The sequence below is a fragment of the Prionailurus bengalensis genome, chromosome A1 (genome assembly GCF_016509475.1).
Source record: "Prionailurus bengalensis isolate Pbe53 chromosome A1, Fcat_Pben_1.1_paternal_pri, whole genome shotgun sequence".
In the NCBI taxonomy this organism is placed as follows: domain Eukaryota; kingdom Metazoa; phylum Chordata; class Mammalia; order Carnivora; family Felidae; genus Prionailurus; species Prionailurus bengalensis.
The window spans coordinates 142,243,631-142,261,734 of NC_057343.1; the positions used below are offsets into that span (position 1 = coordinate 142,243,631).

At 35.5% G+C, this 18,104-nt stretch overlaps 1 protein-coding gene across 3 annotated transcripts in view; it reads right to left on the bottom strand.

The window, feature by feature from the left end:
• WDR41 (WD repeat domain 41) overlaps positions 1 to 17,885 on the bottom strand; it is a 50,131-nt gene extending 32,246 nt beyond the window's left edge. Inside the window, exons 1-4 of one of the 3 annotated variants that reach the window (XR_006299082.1) lie at positions 17,542 to 17,885; positions 15,159 to 15,274; positions 3,161 to 3,209; positions 1,374 to 1,505 (exon numbers count right to left, since the gene is read on the bottom strand). Coding sequence is in view for 2 of the 3 variants with exons in the window: in XM_043592616.1 (XP_043448551.1) it covers positions 1,374 to 1,505; positions 3,161 to 3,209; positions 15,159 to 15,274; positions 17,542 to 17,592 (348 nt within the window). In the remaining variant the exon portion in view is untranslated. The remainder of the gene's footprint in view (positions 1 to 1,373; positions 1,506 to 3,160; positions 3,210 to 15,158; positions 15,275 to 17,541) is intronic. The other 2 variants (XM_043592616.1, XM_043592605.1) reach the window with 2 other exon arrangements.
• Between the last annotated feature and the right edge of the window lie 219 nt (positions 17,886 to 18,104).

Here is an 18,104-nt window from a genome sequence, read left to right on the forward strand (position 1 = left end):
TGAAAAAAAAATTTTAAACAAAGTATTTTAAATTCTATTTTTGGAGATTATAGTGATACTAAAAGCAAAAGCTTTAGTGCCTAAACTAATATTTGCCTCAATAGAACAGTATTAATAAAGTTACACTGACCTAAACATACATAATAATACTGTTTATGCAATATTGTCATCATCACAGAATATAGTTTACCACATGTAAATCGTACCTGGAAGTTTTTTCACCTACTGACAATGTGTCTAGAAATCACTTGAGTGAGTGAGCTCATTTACAGTGTGTCAAAAAGTTTGTCCTGGTTGTATAGAAGCCCAGGAAACATCTATTCCTTTGGACTTACTCCAAAACTTACTTCACTAATGCTTGAAACTATTTAAAACAGAACTCTCAGATAAGTACAGATGATTTAAAGCAAATCTTTGATACCTTTTTAAAAAAATAAGTAAAGATTAGTTTCCATAAGTAACTGGCCATTAAGGCTTTCTTAAATCTAATTCCTCATACAAATATTAAAGGCTGAATTTTAAGGAAAGTTTAAGGAAAATCTTTTATAAAGGCAGTATTATACAATGGTTGAGAGTTCTGACTCTGCAGTCAGACTGCTTGCTTGCTGCCCTATAATGGCTGTGTGACCTAGGGGCAAGTTACTTCATTACTCTCTCTGTGCCTCTTTTCTTATCTGTAAATGAGAAAATACTTACTGTAAGAATTAAATGGGCTAATGTATGTAATAGGTAATATATGTAAAAATATGTGTAATATATGTTAAACAGAACAATGCCTAGCACACATAAGCACTCTATAAAACATTACTGCTGTTATACCTTAAATTTTTACCTAAAAGTATGGAGGGAAGATAATTTACTCTTTTAAAACTGCTTTTGAACACTAAATATTAATATTAACCACTAAGGAGATGGCAATTCACTTTTCTGCCAGACTCAGATGCTCAAAGAGTTCTCACGGGTTGGGGCCATTACATTTCTTTTGCTGTACAATGTGGTATAGAGGAAAATGTGAATTATTCCCCAGTCCAACTCTTCTTTGTTTCTCTAAATTGAAAAGCAAGTGGAGATAAGTAAGTACTTTTAAGCCTAAATTCTCCCAATTTCTCCATTTTATATAACTTGATATAATAGTAACTCTGGAAAGAACCTTAGTCATGCGGTTTCCATCAATAATAAGCCTTTAACCTATATCCAGTCTAATACTTTCAGTTGCCTAATACTTTTAAGAAGTGTATTATGAAGGCTAAAGCAAAATCATTTTTTGCTCAAATTAATGTACAGACAAGCCCCAAAAGGCTAAAACTAATAATGTATGTACTGGTCCATTGGGTCACTATAGGTATTTTACTCTCTTCCAGATTTAAGGATACAATAACTGTTCTATCAGCAGAGGCTGTCAAGATCAGTTGATTCTTTTCTTCACAAACTTCCAAGGAAGGAAATGTAATAATGGCTGTTATCTTCTGAGTGTGCCCATTAAGTTCCAGAAGTTTTTCTCCTGTCTGAAATACCAATAAAAATTTTAATAGGCTCATATTATATTCATAACTTAAATAATCTTAAATGACAATGTTAAGAAAAATCGCCATATACAAAATACATAATTCCATTTTTAATTACTTAGATGTTATACTTTAACCTTAAGCAATCAAATAGAATCTAAACAGGTACTGGAAGAGTAGCCATAAATAATCTTAATTATTTGCTAATAGAAAATACTAAATTCTAGCATATTTTATATGAAAATTTAAAAGAATATTTTCCTATATGGTTTTTTAGACCTGTGTAAATCAAGTATAAAAATATCAGTAAATAATCAGTAGGAAAAAATAGGGAGTCTGCATTATCCTTAAGTATTTGTTATCTAAGTCTCCACAGTTAAAATGTTGAAGGAAATAAAAGCATGACAACACAATATATACACTATATACATCCAATAATATCCATCTCTAACACCAACAGCTATTCTTACCCATCCAATGTCTTCATCTATCAGTATCTCACTGATTTTTCCCAAGTAGTAAACATATAAAAATCCTAAGTAAATATAACAAACTACCAATTGTCCCAAGGTTGCAGTATTTCATGAATGTGGTGAACATAATGGTAAATAATTGCTTTAATCACGGGCAAAACCATTGAAAAATAAGGATCTGACAGAGTCAGACCAGATACCAATCCAAATTAACAGTGAGAAGATAAATGCTTCAAAAGGGAATAATTTGAGCATCAAAGGATCAGGAAGAGAGGTCCTGGAAAAATGTGATGAAGCTTAAATATTTTTCACAACAAAAATTAGTCTTTTATTATATTACTATTAAAGTCAAACATGAGAATATTATATTATCAATTTTGAAATAAAAATTGTATCTCTCACAAAAATCAACACTTGATTCATTTTCAGAATCAGTGTATAGTTGTTGATAAGTTTTGTTGAATAAGATTAAAACTTTTGTTTTTGTAATTTGGCATTTGTTTCTCAGGAAAAAAAATCTTAATTCAAAACCTTTCTCTATTATGAAATATTGATCCCCATTTTAAATGGATTCATCCTAAGTAGCCTTTTTAAACTATCAATTAGTCACATTATACTGCTATGCAGGTACATACCTAGATAGTGTTTATGAATGCATCCTCAACTATATAGTCAAATCTTTAAGTTTTGTTTTTTTGTTTTGTTTTTTTACATTAAAGAGAGAGGGAGGGAGGGAGGGAGGGAGGGGCAGAGAGAGACGGAGAGAGAGAATCTCAAAGAGGCTCCACACTGTCAGCACAGAGCCCAACACGGGGCTCCATCTCACCAACCATGAGATCATGACCTGAGCCGAAATCAAGAGTCAGACGCTTAACTGACTGAGCCACCCAGGCACCCCTACAGTCATGTCTTTATTACACAATCCACATAGAATTTTTTTTTAATTTTTTTTTTCAACGTTTATTTATTTTTGGGACAGAGAGAGACAGAGCACGAACGGGGGAGGGGCAGAGAGAGAGGGAGACACAGAATTGGAAACAGGCTCCAGGCTCTGAGCCATCAGCCCAGAGCCTGATGCGGGGCTCGAACTCACGGACCGCGAGATCGCGACCTGGCTGAAGTCGGACGCTTAACTGACTGCGCCACCCAGGCGCCCCTCCACATAGAATTTTTAATACACACCTGGGCATTCCACACAACTACAATTCCATCATCACCCGCAGATGCAAACCTGGGTAGAGAAAAAAAGTGAAAAAAAAATCTCTGGTGACATTTATTTGCTAAAATAACTTACAAATATCAGAATTTATTAATGGTATTTTAACTTACTAATATTAATTCAGGTTAGGTTAAACTACTTCAACAAATACTTAAGGAATATCTTCTGGGTTTTAGGCCAGGTACAAAGATAAATAAAACTGAAGATGCAAAGATAAATAAAACCATTCAGAGTTACAATGAATCAGCAGCTAGAACTGTAAGAATAAGGGAGGACTATAACTAATCTTTCAAGTCCTTCCTGGCTTGAATTATGATTAAACCCTGACTTAAGTGATAGGAAACTAAGCTGCGGAAGAGCTTCACTTGATGGGAAGTGATATTCCAAGAATGGAACGAAGGAATCACTTTCTCAGGTAAGTTCATTATTTCTATTATTTTCTCTGCAAAGATGTTTTAATTAGTTTCCTATTTAAAGCAAAGATCTCTCCTTTGCTCCTCTTGGTTCTTGGTCTTTCCATGTAAATACCATGTTTTTAGTTTGGAAGCTTTGAGGTTTTTTGAAGGTTTTTATTTTGTTTTTTAGTGAAAATGCTTGAAATGCAAAGAAGTAAAGGAAAGTTTGCTTGCTGGCATGAAAAAAAGAGCTGTGATGAACCCGGTTATAGCTTCTTTCTCCTCTTTACTTCCCATTCACTATATATAAAGGAACAATTATCTATACTTTGTAGAGTAGAAGTTATCCATGATAAAAACACTGTCAAGAAAAGTAATTTGTTATACAGGATTACTCATCATAGTGACTGCATTATAATAAAATCAAGAAAGCACTGTTCTCAAGCAATGTCCCAACACAACGGTTTACAGCAATCACACTGTAAGCATGTCAAGTAATTTGTTATTAATGATGTAAGTTTGTAAATGATTCTTTAATAAATCAAAATTGATCCAAAGTTGTTCCCATAATATCATTTTCATTCACTTGAATTCAAGGTTTGCTTTCTGAATACGAGACAGAGAAGTGGTATTATAGAAAGCCAGCTAAGAACTGTGTATAACTGGCCCCTTATAGTTAACAACCATTAATAAATGATAATCCATTAGCAGCTATGGCATTTAGAAAACATGTTCTTCCTTGCAAAACTGTTAGTGTGTTTCATAAAATCTGGGTATGCCTTGAACGTCTTCATTGAAGTAAACATTGTTAGGCACAGATGTCTATTGTTGGTGAACTGACACGCTACGACACAAAAATTATTTTGTTCCTGAGATTATCTGTTCCAATGAATTTTACCACTATATGAGATCCATAAAATTTCACTACTTCAGTCATATAACAATTTCCTTAACATTCCAAACTGAGCTTCAAGTTTGAATTTCTCATACTCACTTTCAAATCCCATAAGTAACTGCTATCTTCACTGGCTCTGACAATTCCCACACTCAGCACTCATTTCAAAATCCTTCAATTACATCTCCTACTACAGGAGCTAAGAGATTATTCAGGAATTGGGAAATTGGTCAAATACATTCTTACCAAAGTCTATTAATAATTTTTTTAATATTGAACTACGTTATCTTTTTAACAGAAAGGACCTTCAAAACTTCCTAGGTAACTAGTGAGAAATCACCTGCAGAGTTATTTTTAAATCCATGCCTAACATTTATTCTTATTTCAAAACGAAATATATAAAAGATCTGGAGATTTAAAAGAAAACAATCATTTTTAAATTAAAAATACAATTTCTTATTTAATAACATACATTTTTCTGAATCAGAATAGTAAACAATGCCTGAGTACCAAAAATAGTTGCTGGACGTCAATCTTTAATAGCTTATGTTTCTAGGCCTATTGATTTCTTTTTATTTGTATAGTGATGGTGGGGAGGCAGGACTCAAGGTCTTAAGTTTTCTTTGGTATAAAACATCAATTTCTATTGATTCTTGAAACTCTTATAATTGCTTTTCTCCTTTCTAGAAGACTGCAGGTTTAAAATACATACTTTTTCTAACCCTGATTTTTAACTTCTCATTATTGTTTTATCGTGTCTGAATCTCATGAGTTCACAATGAGAGATGATTGAACGGTTGAGAGTTTAGAAATGATAGAGCATTTCACCTCAAACTTTAATTCAATCAGTAGTGAACAAAAGTTAAATCTAAACAATGCTCAATAGTAATGCATGAAATCAGAGCCAATTTTTTATTGCTCAGAGGTCAATTACCTAGTTGGTGGATTATTCAGGCCTTTCAATTTTCTTATATATTCTATTGCTGCCTTTTTCTTTTTCTTTGGTGCCATTTCAGTATTTATTATTACCTCCTCTAAAGAGAAAACATGAAGCTTAAAAATACACATCAATATCACTTTGCTACATATTAGTATCTCCCATAAAATAACAAAGGGTTGGGAGATCATTCACAAATTATAATTAGCCATGCTATTAGGATGGATAATTGAAAACTAGCTACACTTCATCAGTTTATCTTAAAGTAAATCAGTTTATCCTAATCAGTCAAGTACATACTTCAGCCATCTGCAAATCAAAAATGAAAATTCAACCCAAGAATTCCTAATAGTAAGATACATAATTGGTAAACAGAAATAATCAACTATAAAAAAGGACTAATTAAAATGCCAATAAGGTTTAAATTATTCAATAGAAGAATTATAGCTATATTGCATTAAAATTATAATAATAATTTTTAAAACATTCTAAATTAGTAGAATCCAAAGATTCACATCTGAAGATAAGGTTTTAAGAGAAATGCTTCTTTACTGATGGCACAAAATGTATTTAGTGAGATTCATGCTAGGTGACGAAAATATCAAGATCAATTACATGTGGTTCTTGTTTCAAGATCTTAAAATTCAGTGATTGTTTAGAAATGTGCTGTATTTCATCAAATCTAAGATATCAATTATAAGACATTCTATTATTTTATGGATTATTAAGATAAAAATACTGCCAATTATAACTGAAGGTCACCATCAGATATATACTGTTTCCAAATTTCAGAGAGGTTAAAATAGGAAAAAATAGTCTTCTTAGAATCAACATAATAATTGCCATATTTATTAATGTTTATAATGTGGCACTTTCTAGTCCAGCAAAACTCTGATTATCTCCAGCAGGTTTAAAGCACTAAAGAAATGTTTTTTCAATGAATGAGCAAACATTTAAGTGTTGCAAGGGCTCTGTAAAATAGATAATCATTCAGTTTATTAACGTAACCTCATTTTTTTTCTTTTATCATTGTTAATATAACTACTGTCACAACAAAAAGTAAAATTAAAAAAATTTAAAATCCAGCATCCCACTCCACACATGGAATTCCTTTTATTTTTTTCAAGTTCCTGTCCCATATTTATGTATAATCTTCAACATGAAACCACATCTTTAAAAAAACTCAGACTATACAATTAAATGACTAAGCAAAAAACTATATGCATGAAAAGAAGTTTAACAAGGTGAAGCATGATTTAAAGAACTATAAAAAAACTTTTAGAATGTCCCATCTTTTCCTCCCCTAATCATGAGAACTAAATTTACCATAAGAGTTGATGATTCACTCATTCATTCAAGAAATATTTATTAAACACTATATATTAAGCATTAAATATAATTATATTTGATAATACATATTTGATATTGAAAATAAAGATTAAAAGGATAGTTCTTACCCTTGAAGAACTCAGTCTACATTACTAAGTAATGCTACAGGGTCCACATCATGAATCCATTGAGAATTCTCATTTATACTCAATTTAATTTATAGAAATCATTCCTTTTAAAGGAAGGTGTTTAACCTTCCCTTTGAACATCTTAGAGAAGTGCTCTCATTCTTGCCAACTGTGAACTGAAATGTACAGCAAAGCTTCACAAAGATTTGTATAAAATATTTTCACAAGAATTCCTATGTCTATTACCCAAGTGCTTATTTAATAGTTCTTATTCATTTGAATATATTTCAATTAAGTCAAAGGTGACTACAGATACCAATATAACCTTAGAGGATATAATGAAAAGTACAGTCCATAAACCTGCACATAAACTTTCCTGTATTCAATATCTACATAATCATAAAGCACTTGAAAAATAAAAACAGAACATTATTATGGCAATACAGAAAATACCTATAGTTAACTAACTTCCCACATAATCCACAAATGTAATACATGATGCAACTAAAGTAGTATACATTTTTTAGAATAAAATAGAGTTGAAAAATGGTACTACAATACCAAAACCAAACACAATTGAAAATATACAAAAATTTCATTTAAAATAGATTTTTACTGGGGGTGCCTGGGTGGCTCGGTCGGTTGAGTGACCAACTTCGGCTCAGGTCATGATCTCACGGTTTGTAAGTTCGAGGCCCACATTGGGCTCTAGGCTAACAGCTCTGAGCCTGGAGCCTGCTTTGGATTCTCTGTCTCCCTCTCTCTCTGCCCCTCCCCACCTCATGCTCTGTCTCTGTCTCAGAAAAAAACACACATACATACATATATACATACATATACATACATAAATAAAATAGATTTTTACTGGGGCTCCTGGGTGGCTCAGTCATTTAAGCGTCTGACTCTGGGTTTTGGCTCAGCTCATGATCTCATTGTTCGTGAGAGTTCGAGTCCCTCGGGCTCTGCGCTGACAGTGATCTGCTTCAGATTCTGTTACTCCCCCTCTGCCCCTCCTCTGGTTGTGCTCTCTCTCAAAAAAAAATAAACTTAAAAAAATAAAAACCGAAATAGATTTTTATTTATCTTTTTGCTAGAACTACTTGAAGAAAATCAAAGAAGTATGTAGAAACCTGTAGAGAAATAAAAGGGAACTTGAAAGCATTTTCATGACCCAGAGACACTGATGTCATTGATCCTTTCATTAGATTTACTTGAACATGATTTTTTTTTTTCCTTAAGAAAAATGCATACATCAGGGCGCCTGGGTGGCTCAGTCGGTTAAGTGTCCAACTTTGGCTCAGCTCACGGTCTCACAGTTCATGGGTTAGAGTCCCGTGTCAGGCTCTGTGCCGACAGCTCAAAGCCTGGAGCCTGCTCAGGATTCTGTGTCTCCCGCTCTCTCTGCCTCTCCCTTGCTTGCACTCTGCCTCTCTTTCTCCAAAATAAACATTAAAAAAAATGCATACAACTACATAACTCTAATATGTCAATGTCTGACGTCCCTCTTTAGTTCACATACATTGAAGGTATTGGAAGATTCCATAGTTTTCATGGTCATTAGGAAAGGTAAACCCTTTGTAAATTCTCCCCTCCACCAAATCACAAACAAGAAGCTAAACTACGCATCAAAGTTTTCAAGTACTAGAAAACCAAAACTCCCTGTGATTTCTATTAAAGGGAATCTCTAGGGGTACCTGGTTGGCTCAGTTGGTTAAACGTCTGACTTCGGCTCAGGTCATGATTTCACAATTGGCGGGCCCGAGCCCTGTGTTGGGCTCTGTGCTGATAGCTCAGAACCTGGAGCCTGCTTTAGATTCTGTCTCCCTCTCTCTCTGCCCCTCCTCCCTCATGCTGTGTCTGTCTCAAAAATAAATAAAAATGTTAAGAAAAAAATTTTTTAATAAAGGGAAGCTCTATTCACCTGAGCTCAAGTTTCTGTGAAAGAATTTCTAACTTCTAAAGAAACATCTTGGCCTCTGTGCCCCACCAGTTAAATTAGCGTGTGAGAATGAACTGAGCATGCTCAGTTCAAATCCTTCAGGGCTTTCTCTGAGGATATGTTTATACAGAGAGGGAACATTCTGGTTTGCTCTTGTTTTTGAGGTAAGCTTACATCTGAGTGGGAAGCCTGCAGATGTCCAGGTGTACCAGTGATTTGAGTGATATGTCTACCCACCTCAGGATGAAGTATGAGAAATCCCACAGCAGTTGTATATCAAAGCCAACATCCTTTAATCCAGCTTTTTGCCAGTTATTACTTAATATGTTCAGGTCCATCTATGTGATTCCTGCATCCAATACCTAAGAAAAAGTTTTCTTGTTTTTTCATCTTTAAGTTTTATTTATTTTGAGAGAGATAGAGGAAGAAAGATGAAAGTGAGGAGGGGAGGGGCAGAGAGAGAAGGAGAGAGAGAATCCCAAGCAGTCTCCACGCTCAGCACAGAGCTGATGCAGGGCTAGATCACATGACTGTGAGATCATGACCTGATCTGTAATCAAAAGTCAGACGCTTAACCAACTGAACCACTCAGGTGCCCCTTTAAGAAAAAGTTTTATACTCAAACAAAAATACCTTTCAAATTGGCATTTTTATTTCCTCTATATCAAATATATATCATTTTTCAATTTTTCATTATGATAATTTAAATGTATATAAAATTGCAAACAGTATGACAAAAATCATCATCAGTTACTCATTATCAGTTACTCATCATCTCTCTTCAATTATCAACTCATGACCAATATTGTTTCATCCGTACCACACCCAATCCCCCCCTGCAGTTTATTTTGAAGCAAATCCAATTAGCTATATTTCATCAGTAAATATTTCAGTGTGTATCTTTTAGGAATCCTTTACATCAAAGTTACCATTTAATTTCTTAATGTCACCACATACTCAGTGATCATACTTCCCGATCTCATGATTTTTTTTAATTTTATTAGAAGGAGGATCTAAATAAAGTTCATAATTGGAGTAATTGATATAGCTTTAAAGTCTTTTGTTCTATTTATTCTTCATATTTTTCTCCTTGCAGTTTGTATACTCCAACAGGAAATGTAATTTCTCATAGTCTTTTCTTTGTGTGCATGTAAGGTTAACAGCCATCAGTAAACTCTCTAAATTTATTAGAAGTTGCAAAATTACAATATTCCAATTCCACAATTTTTCCTAGCCTGAATTCTTCTATAAAAAGAAATTTCCTCCCATCAATTATTACTGATCCCAGATACAGTCTGTATAGGAAAGGCAATATAGATCTTGCAGATACCCCCTCAAGAGAAGCTGCCCAGCTCTCAGAAAGGTGATTACCAGCCTCCACCTGTTGACTTCAGGGTCCATTTCAGTTTTGAAGCCAAAGTCATACTACCTCAGTTGGCTTCCAGGTAATGGAACTTACACAAGGTGGTGGAAGCCAGAAGCATGTTCCTGGATGACCCTCAGCTAATGACTAAGCAAGGCAGGGTTAAAAGTCCCAGTTACTTCTATCCAACATAGAATTCCCCTAAAGGGCATTCTTTCCTCCAGAGCTCCCCATGGGGCCTACAGAGACTTTGTCAGATCTAGACCATAGTCTGAGACAGCTCCCCTTGTCCAATCCTGCTTCTTTCTCTGTCCCTTCACTGGTGTTTCTAATAAACCATTTGCATATTTAATTCCATTTTGTTATCTGCTTTGCAGGGAACTCAGGGATTAAGAGGGTCTAAATCACCTTGACTATTGATTTCTATTCTCTGAATATAAGGAAGATATTCTTAGCTTAAGAATATTTTCTTAAAGATATAGCATACAGTTAGTGAATTATCAAACTGTACTGAGCTGACTTAGTTTCTTGTAAATGTACAGCTTCACCAGCTATCCTAAGGGCACATTTTGTTCTCCAGTCTGGCATTTCATGGGTCAGCTGATTCTTTTCCAGTCATGATCACCATCCTACATAACCTTGTCTGTTTCCTGGAGGAGCAAGGAATGGTCAAATGAGCAACAGAAAAAACTATTCTTAAAATGTGTTATGAACTCAGTTTAGTTTAATGTGTCAAATGCTAGAGTATTACATGCAATTTTAGCACAGTCCATTATTTGGAAGACTCTTGCTGAGGCTTAGCCTTCTTTAGTGATCTCCCAATCAATATGACCCTCACTTCATGTTCAAAAAACACTAAAGAAGAAAAGAAAAGGCAGCTGTCTGTTAGGTTATACAGGATTTATTTGGTATCTTCAAAAACCAATCTGTGAAAATTTTCCACTCACTGATTTTAGCTGAGCCACCAAGAAAACAAGAAAATCCTTCTGCAAAATTCTCAATAAAATGATATTATCTAAAGACCTGAAGCGTGAAACCTGGATTACAACAGCTGACCAAAAAACCAGAATGTAAGGTCCATAAAAATTAAATAAAAAACATAAAATATAATATGTATTTATTTTAAAACTGAAAAGGTATTTCTGTAATTTGACAATGCAAAAATAATATACATCTGGAATAGTAAAGATAATTCTAAATTATCTAAACTACAAAATTGAGAATGAAAATGCTGTGCTCTTAATTCCATTTAAATAAATACTTATACAGTTTGTATATTTCTTATATCTTTCTTACCAGTAGTGACCATTTAGTTTTTTTTCTTTCAGTGCAGAATTCAGTTTTTTAAAGCAAAACACAGATTGAAAGTTCTATAGGTCTGTAACTGACAGAAAAACTTCCTAACTAGATGTAAATTTTGGCATAGTAATAACTTGAATACAAATAATTAAATGTGACTCATGTAGTAGTATCTTCACTTTATTGCAAAAGCCAAAGTGTAAGTTTTGCATCCATTTTTAGACATTTAGATTCACTGCGGTGGGCAGCAAACATGGCCACAAGTTATTCTCCCTTTGTCTAGCACCATTTACAATAGGACTTAGTTGCTTCTCCCCTCAAAAGGTAGAGTTTATTTACCAACATAGTCAATTTGGCCAGCTCCTGACTTGCTTTGGCAAACAATACAGCAGCAAACACCACAAAGACGTGAGAAGAGCATACAACAGGGCTTTCCCTTTCGTTCTTATGAGAACTCCATGGTCACTACGTGCACAAGCACTTGAGCAATCTTATGAAGAGCGATCCCAGTCATCCCAGCTGAGTCCAATGTGAATCACCCAGCCCAGCCCATTTACCTGTTGACCAGAGATGCATAGGTTAGGTTTACTACCTAACCAAGATCAGCTGATCTTGGCACAGATGGAAAACACCCACCCAGCTGAACCTAGCCCAATAATTGGTGAGCTAAGTAAACAGCAGGTTGTATTAAACCACTAAGTTTGGGGTGGTATTTAAAAGAGCAATATATAACTTGATACACTTATCTATAACTTTCTACTGTTAACAGAACATTTACTACATCATTAAACAACTTATTTATACAGGAACATCAGTGTGGGGAAAATGTAATCAGATATTAGCATTTTCACAATGATCATTATTCTAGGTGATGGCCTTTTCTGCAGATTCTTACTCTAACTATGTAATAAAAGCCAAGAGGACATTTCAGAGGACAGGTTGTAACGAACATGGTATCTTAACAGTTAATCTATATAAAAATTTAAAGATCACATCCTGAAAGTACACTGTATATTTTTATTTAATTTTCTTACACAACATGATCTGAGGATTCCTTAAGACCCAAATATTAGTGATTATAGTCTAAGAAACTACAGTAAAACTTTGGTTTGTGACCATAATTCGTTCCAGGAACATGCTTGTAATCCAAAGCACTTGTATATTAAAGCAAATTTCAAGAACCATTGGCTCACTTGTGATCATGCAATGTTTGGAGTCACACACTACTCATACTGCAAGACACTGCTCATTTATCAAGTTAAAATTTATTAGAAATATTTGCTCATCTTGTGGCACATTTGCAGAACAAGTTACTCACAATCCAAGGTTTTACTGTATTTGGGTTTTTTTAAAACCTGCTTAGCAACTTACTATGGTAAAACATGTAAGGAACTTTAGCTGTCCAGGGGCAAAGTGGCTCAGTGGCTCAGTAGGTTAAGCATCTGACTCTTGGCTTCGGCTCAGGTCAGAATCTCATTGTTCTCGAGTTAAAGTCCGGAATCAGGCTCTGCACTGACAGTGTGGAGCCTGCTTGGGATTCTTTCTCTGTCCTTTCCCTGCTCCTGCTCTCTCTCTCTCTCTCAAAATAAATAAGTAAACTTTAAAAAAAAAAAAAATTTAGCGGTCCAAACATCCCATGTTTCCAGCGATGCTTAGCTTCAAAAATCTGACTGGCTGGCTGACTAAAAAATCAGAGTGTCTCTTAGAACATATGAGCAATGAATACTACCAAAGGGCTGAAGATTCTTATATTATGGTTTACATGTTATGATTTGTCTGGGTCATATCACAACAAAACAGTGTTGGAAGGCTAGTAATATATATGAGGTCAATCTTTTCAAGCAAAAGTTGAGGAACATAGTGTTGTACAATAATGTGTCAGGATTTTGTCCCTGGTTTCTGGAAGGCAGCTGGGCTCCTCAGAACTCACCTGTGTTTATGCTAATGAGATGATGTAGGGTGGGCTCCCTACACAATTAAGGATAGGGGCTGGCCATGTGGGAAATATGAACCATGTAATTAAAGGTTTGGTGCTGTGAGCCCTGGGATATCAGCCTGACCCTCCAACCTGAGGCTGAAGTATGGGCAAAGGGCAGGGAGAGAAGGGCTGGAAATTGAGTTCAATCAGGTGGCAAATGACTCAATCATTCCTATGTAATGAACCCCAATAAAACTCTGGATAATAAAAACTCTGGATACTCAGAACTTAAGTGAGCTTCCTTGTTGGTAATACATACTGATGTGCTGAAAGGGTGACATGTCCTGAGGACAGAGAAGCTTTGGATCTGAGATCTTTCTAGACCTATGCATCCATGCATTCAGCTGGTTCTGACTGGCATTCTTTATCATAAAACTGCAATTTTAAGAACAGCGCTTTCCTGAGTTCTGTTAGTCTTTCTAGTAAGTATCGCACCTGAGCCGGTAGTGGAAATTTGTAGCCAGTTGGTCAGAAGTGTGAGTGGCATGGGACCCCTAGAGATTACAACTGGCGACTGATGTGCAGAGAGTGCTGTGCAGGACTGGGTCCCTAGCCTGTAAAATTTAATCTAACTCCAGGTAGTGTCATACTTGCACTGCACATGGGAAAAGCAATACCAAAGACATTAAAGGAAAAAAAAAAAAAAGAGAAGACAAGGCTAATAGACATGAGAAGTGATGGTCAGAATTAGGAATAATCACAACAGCAGTCACCCATGGAGTCAAAAATGGGGGAAAAAAAAAGTATCAAAGGTAAAAGAGAAGATTAGAGATGATAGCAGAAAAATTGATAAGAACAACAGACGGGGGTTAGGGAGTTAGGATGGCATGAAACATGCACACTTAATATTGTCTGTGGGGTCATATTCATTCATTTAACAACTATTAATCACCTGCTATATGTAAGGCACTGTCTCAGGTACTAAGGATACTGTGGTGAATAAGAAAAACATGCCTCCCATGAAGTTTAGATTCTAGTGAAGACAAATATTAAGTAGTTACACAACTACTTAGTTACCTCTAAGTTACTAATTAGTTACCTCTAATTGTTATTATGCTACATATTACAAAGGATAACCTTTAGTTGACTAAGGGCTTAATAAACAGATACATACATCAGAAATGAGCTAAATCTACAATCCTAAGACCTACATACTTCATCTCTATTTGCAGTTAAACACAGTATTATCTCAGTTGACAAGAAAGTAAATAATGAACATTTTAAAAGGATTTCCTCATTAACATAAGATTCAGATTAAATATTTACTTTCTACTAAAAATAGCACATTCCTGGTAGGTACTTGATAGTTAAACATTTCCCATATTTGTTTCTCAAATTTAGGTTCACCTTAACAAAACTCGTGTAAAATTTGTTTACAAGCAAATTTTAAAGTCATACACTTCTTCGAAACTAACAAAAAATTTTCCTGAGCAATAAAAAACAAAAGAAACTTCAAATAAAAATAACCATCAAATCACCAAATATGACATGCTGACTTCTGGGCAAAAAATGACTTCAGACGCATATTTCATTAAGATGCAGATGTCAATTTCGAGTAAATAGTTGAAATTTTTAGATCAGATGATCAGATTTGAAATTTTTAGAAAAGATGTATTAATTATGAAGCTGTTTTCAAATATATAATTCCCTAAAAGCTCTTTCCAAACAGTAGGCAACTGGACAACTAGAGCTTCTTACCTGTATTCATCTAACTGTACCAGAAACCGTACAATATCATGATGAGCTTTCAGTACAAGCAGTTCAGTGTAGGGATTCTGGGTTTGTTCTTCACCTATTGTCTGTAAGGGAGATTTCTTGTATTGGATAAAAAGAAAACAAAAACAAGAGACAAAGAGAAATTAAATTATTTATGATAAATAACCATAGCGAAATAAAATACCCTGCTTCATGGTGTACATCTAAGAGTATAAGACTTAAAAAGCTATGATATCATGTTCTAATACTATATATGATTTCCCCTAATATCAACTAACTGCCAATTTAACATAAAATATTTCTCTTAACCACAAATTCACATCATGAATTTTTTCTTCTTTGTTAGAAGTGACCTAAATATAATCCTTAAACTCAGATAATCATTCTTCAAATTGTTATCTAAAAACAATCTAAAAGGGAAGAAAAAAATCTCACTCTTGCATTCATTTTAGTATTTTCAAGTCACAATATATTTACAAAAAGGGTGAATTTTATGTTAAGGAGATTGTATCTCAATAAACCTGACCTAAAAAAATCAATGGGCCAATCTAACTCTATTTTAGAATGAGTGTTTCTCAATTAAAACTTGGTAACAAAACTGCAGATCAAAAGGGTAAAATAGAGACTACAACAGTGCCTGGCCCATTATAGGTACTCAATATATGATTACTGAATGAATAAAAGAAAGGATGAAATCCTTTGGAGTTGATAAATTCAATAAATTCCATTTTGGACAGTAAGTCTGATAAAGATAATTGCTAACAGAGAATTAGGTCACAGCCCATAAGCCAGACACTGTGCAAATCATATACGGCATATAATTCACTCAACAATTCTGTAAGGTAGGTCTTATTAACCTCATTTCTGTAGTCAAACCCAGTACTATTTCATGATAAAACCTTTGTTCTTAACCTCTGAACTGCAATTTCTCAAACTTGCCACTACTGAGATTTTGGGCCAAATAATTTTTTGTGGTTGAGGACTATTCTGTGCAATGTAGAATATTCAGCAGTATCTGTAGTTTCTACATACTAGATGCTAATAGAAATCTAACCTTCCTCATCCTGAAAATCAAAAATGTCTCCAGACATAGCTAAATGTCCCCTAAGGGCAAAACATCCCACCAGAGAAATACTGTGAAACTAGAAGTCTGGATACAAAGTTCTCACATAAATTAAGGAAAATCATTGATTCCAACAATGCACAAATTCACAACAGTTATACAAAACGTGGAACTAGCATGCCTAAGTGTTTTCCCCAAAAAATCATCCCCAAAGCAGTGGGTGCTTTCTATTTATCCCATCTCACTTCTGGCAGTGGTTATGACTAGAAAAACAAAACTGAGAAATCTGAAAACTGTATACCACTTGCCCTAAATGAAAATTTATCAGGAAAGGCAGAATCAGTTAATCTAATTATATGATTCATCAAATAAATGGGCTAATTTTGAATTATCATGTCACATAAATGATAATTTTCTACAACTTTTCCATAATCCTTAGGATTTCAGCCTATCTGAAATGAGTCTAATTTGAAATAAATGCTTTTAATAGACAGTAAGCCTCAACTGCAAAAATATGAGGAAGCAAAAGTGAGAAGGTTGCTGACTCACAACTACCCAAATTTTTCATTTTTAACAATCTAAACAACTACTTCCTATGAGAAATAACGGGAATTCAACACAAATTCTAATTCTCGGGTGGCACACAAAACCTTTCAAGGTTCCAAAATTATTGTATTCAGTCTTTCAAATATAAATTTCATTACAGTCAACTCAATTATTCAGGCCCATGAAGAAAGCCAGACTATGGAACCAAAAAACAGCAGTTAATTACAAAATCATTTTTTGACTTTGAAGCATATTAATTTTTTAAAATACTTCTATCCTTTTTTGTTCTTGGGTAAATAATCAAATATTCTATTTCCTGAGCAAGCATCAGTTGGTGGGAAATGACACCAACTCTAATAAACCTTAAGTAGAAAGTTGCAGTCACCACTTGTTTCTCGTAAGCCAGATACTTCTATAATTGAAATGAAGCTAGTTTAAGCACGGAGAAGTCTAGCTGAATGTCCTTGAGCCTGCTGTTGAATCACATCAGCTTCAGTTACCTCCTTTTGAAACAGGGATATTTAATTCTCAGGATCTTAGGGGGATCAACAGTTCAGACTAGCCACAGGAAGGGCGTCCCCCGCACGCCCACCCCGCCCTTGCCGGCCTCCGAACCCGCAGGCCCCGCCTCCGCCCGGGTCTCCCGCGTCTGGATGAGGCACTGGACTCTGACGAGAGGCACTGGACTCTGACAAAAGCCACTGGTCAGGCATGCTCGGCCTCTGTGGCGGCAGGCAGAGTCGCCAGGGGGTTTACCTCGGCCAGTCCCTGAGGTTCTCGGCCTCCCCCGATCAGCCATCGCAACATCCGGGCAGCGGCAGCTTCTCGCTGGGCCCAGGACCCAGTCAGCCTGAACTCTGCGCGGGGCTCAGCCTTCTATCTCCTGGGCAGCAGCGCAATGGAGACACTAATACTTGCCGCCCCAGATTTGCCCTGGGAACGAAGAAGTACAAGGCGAAGCCCAAAGAAGAGGGAATATTTGTGTCCCCAAAGCGCTGCCTTACTCAGACACAGAGGGTTGGTTTGGGGCAGCCAAAAGCTAGAATGGCGGAGGGGATTCAGAGGCACGCGTAGCACCCAGTGAGCACGCGCGGAGGCCTCTCCAGGTTAGCGCTCGGAGTTTAGGTAGCTTCAGCGGCCCCTGGTGGACATACGTAACACAGCACTTGGAGCCCGGAGAGCAACCAGTACCAACAGCCTCCTCCTTCTTGGTTGGCTTTTGACCTTCACTTGGCTGGGGGGCTAGAAAACTAACCTCTCCAACCTCCTGGTTTCCTAAAGAACTGGCTAGAGAAGGTGTACTTCAGTAGATTCTGCAT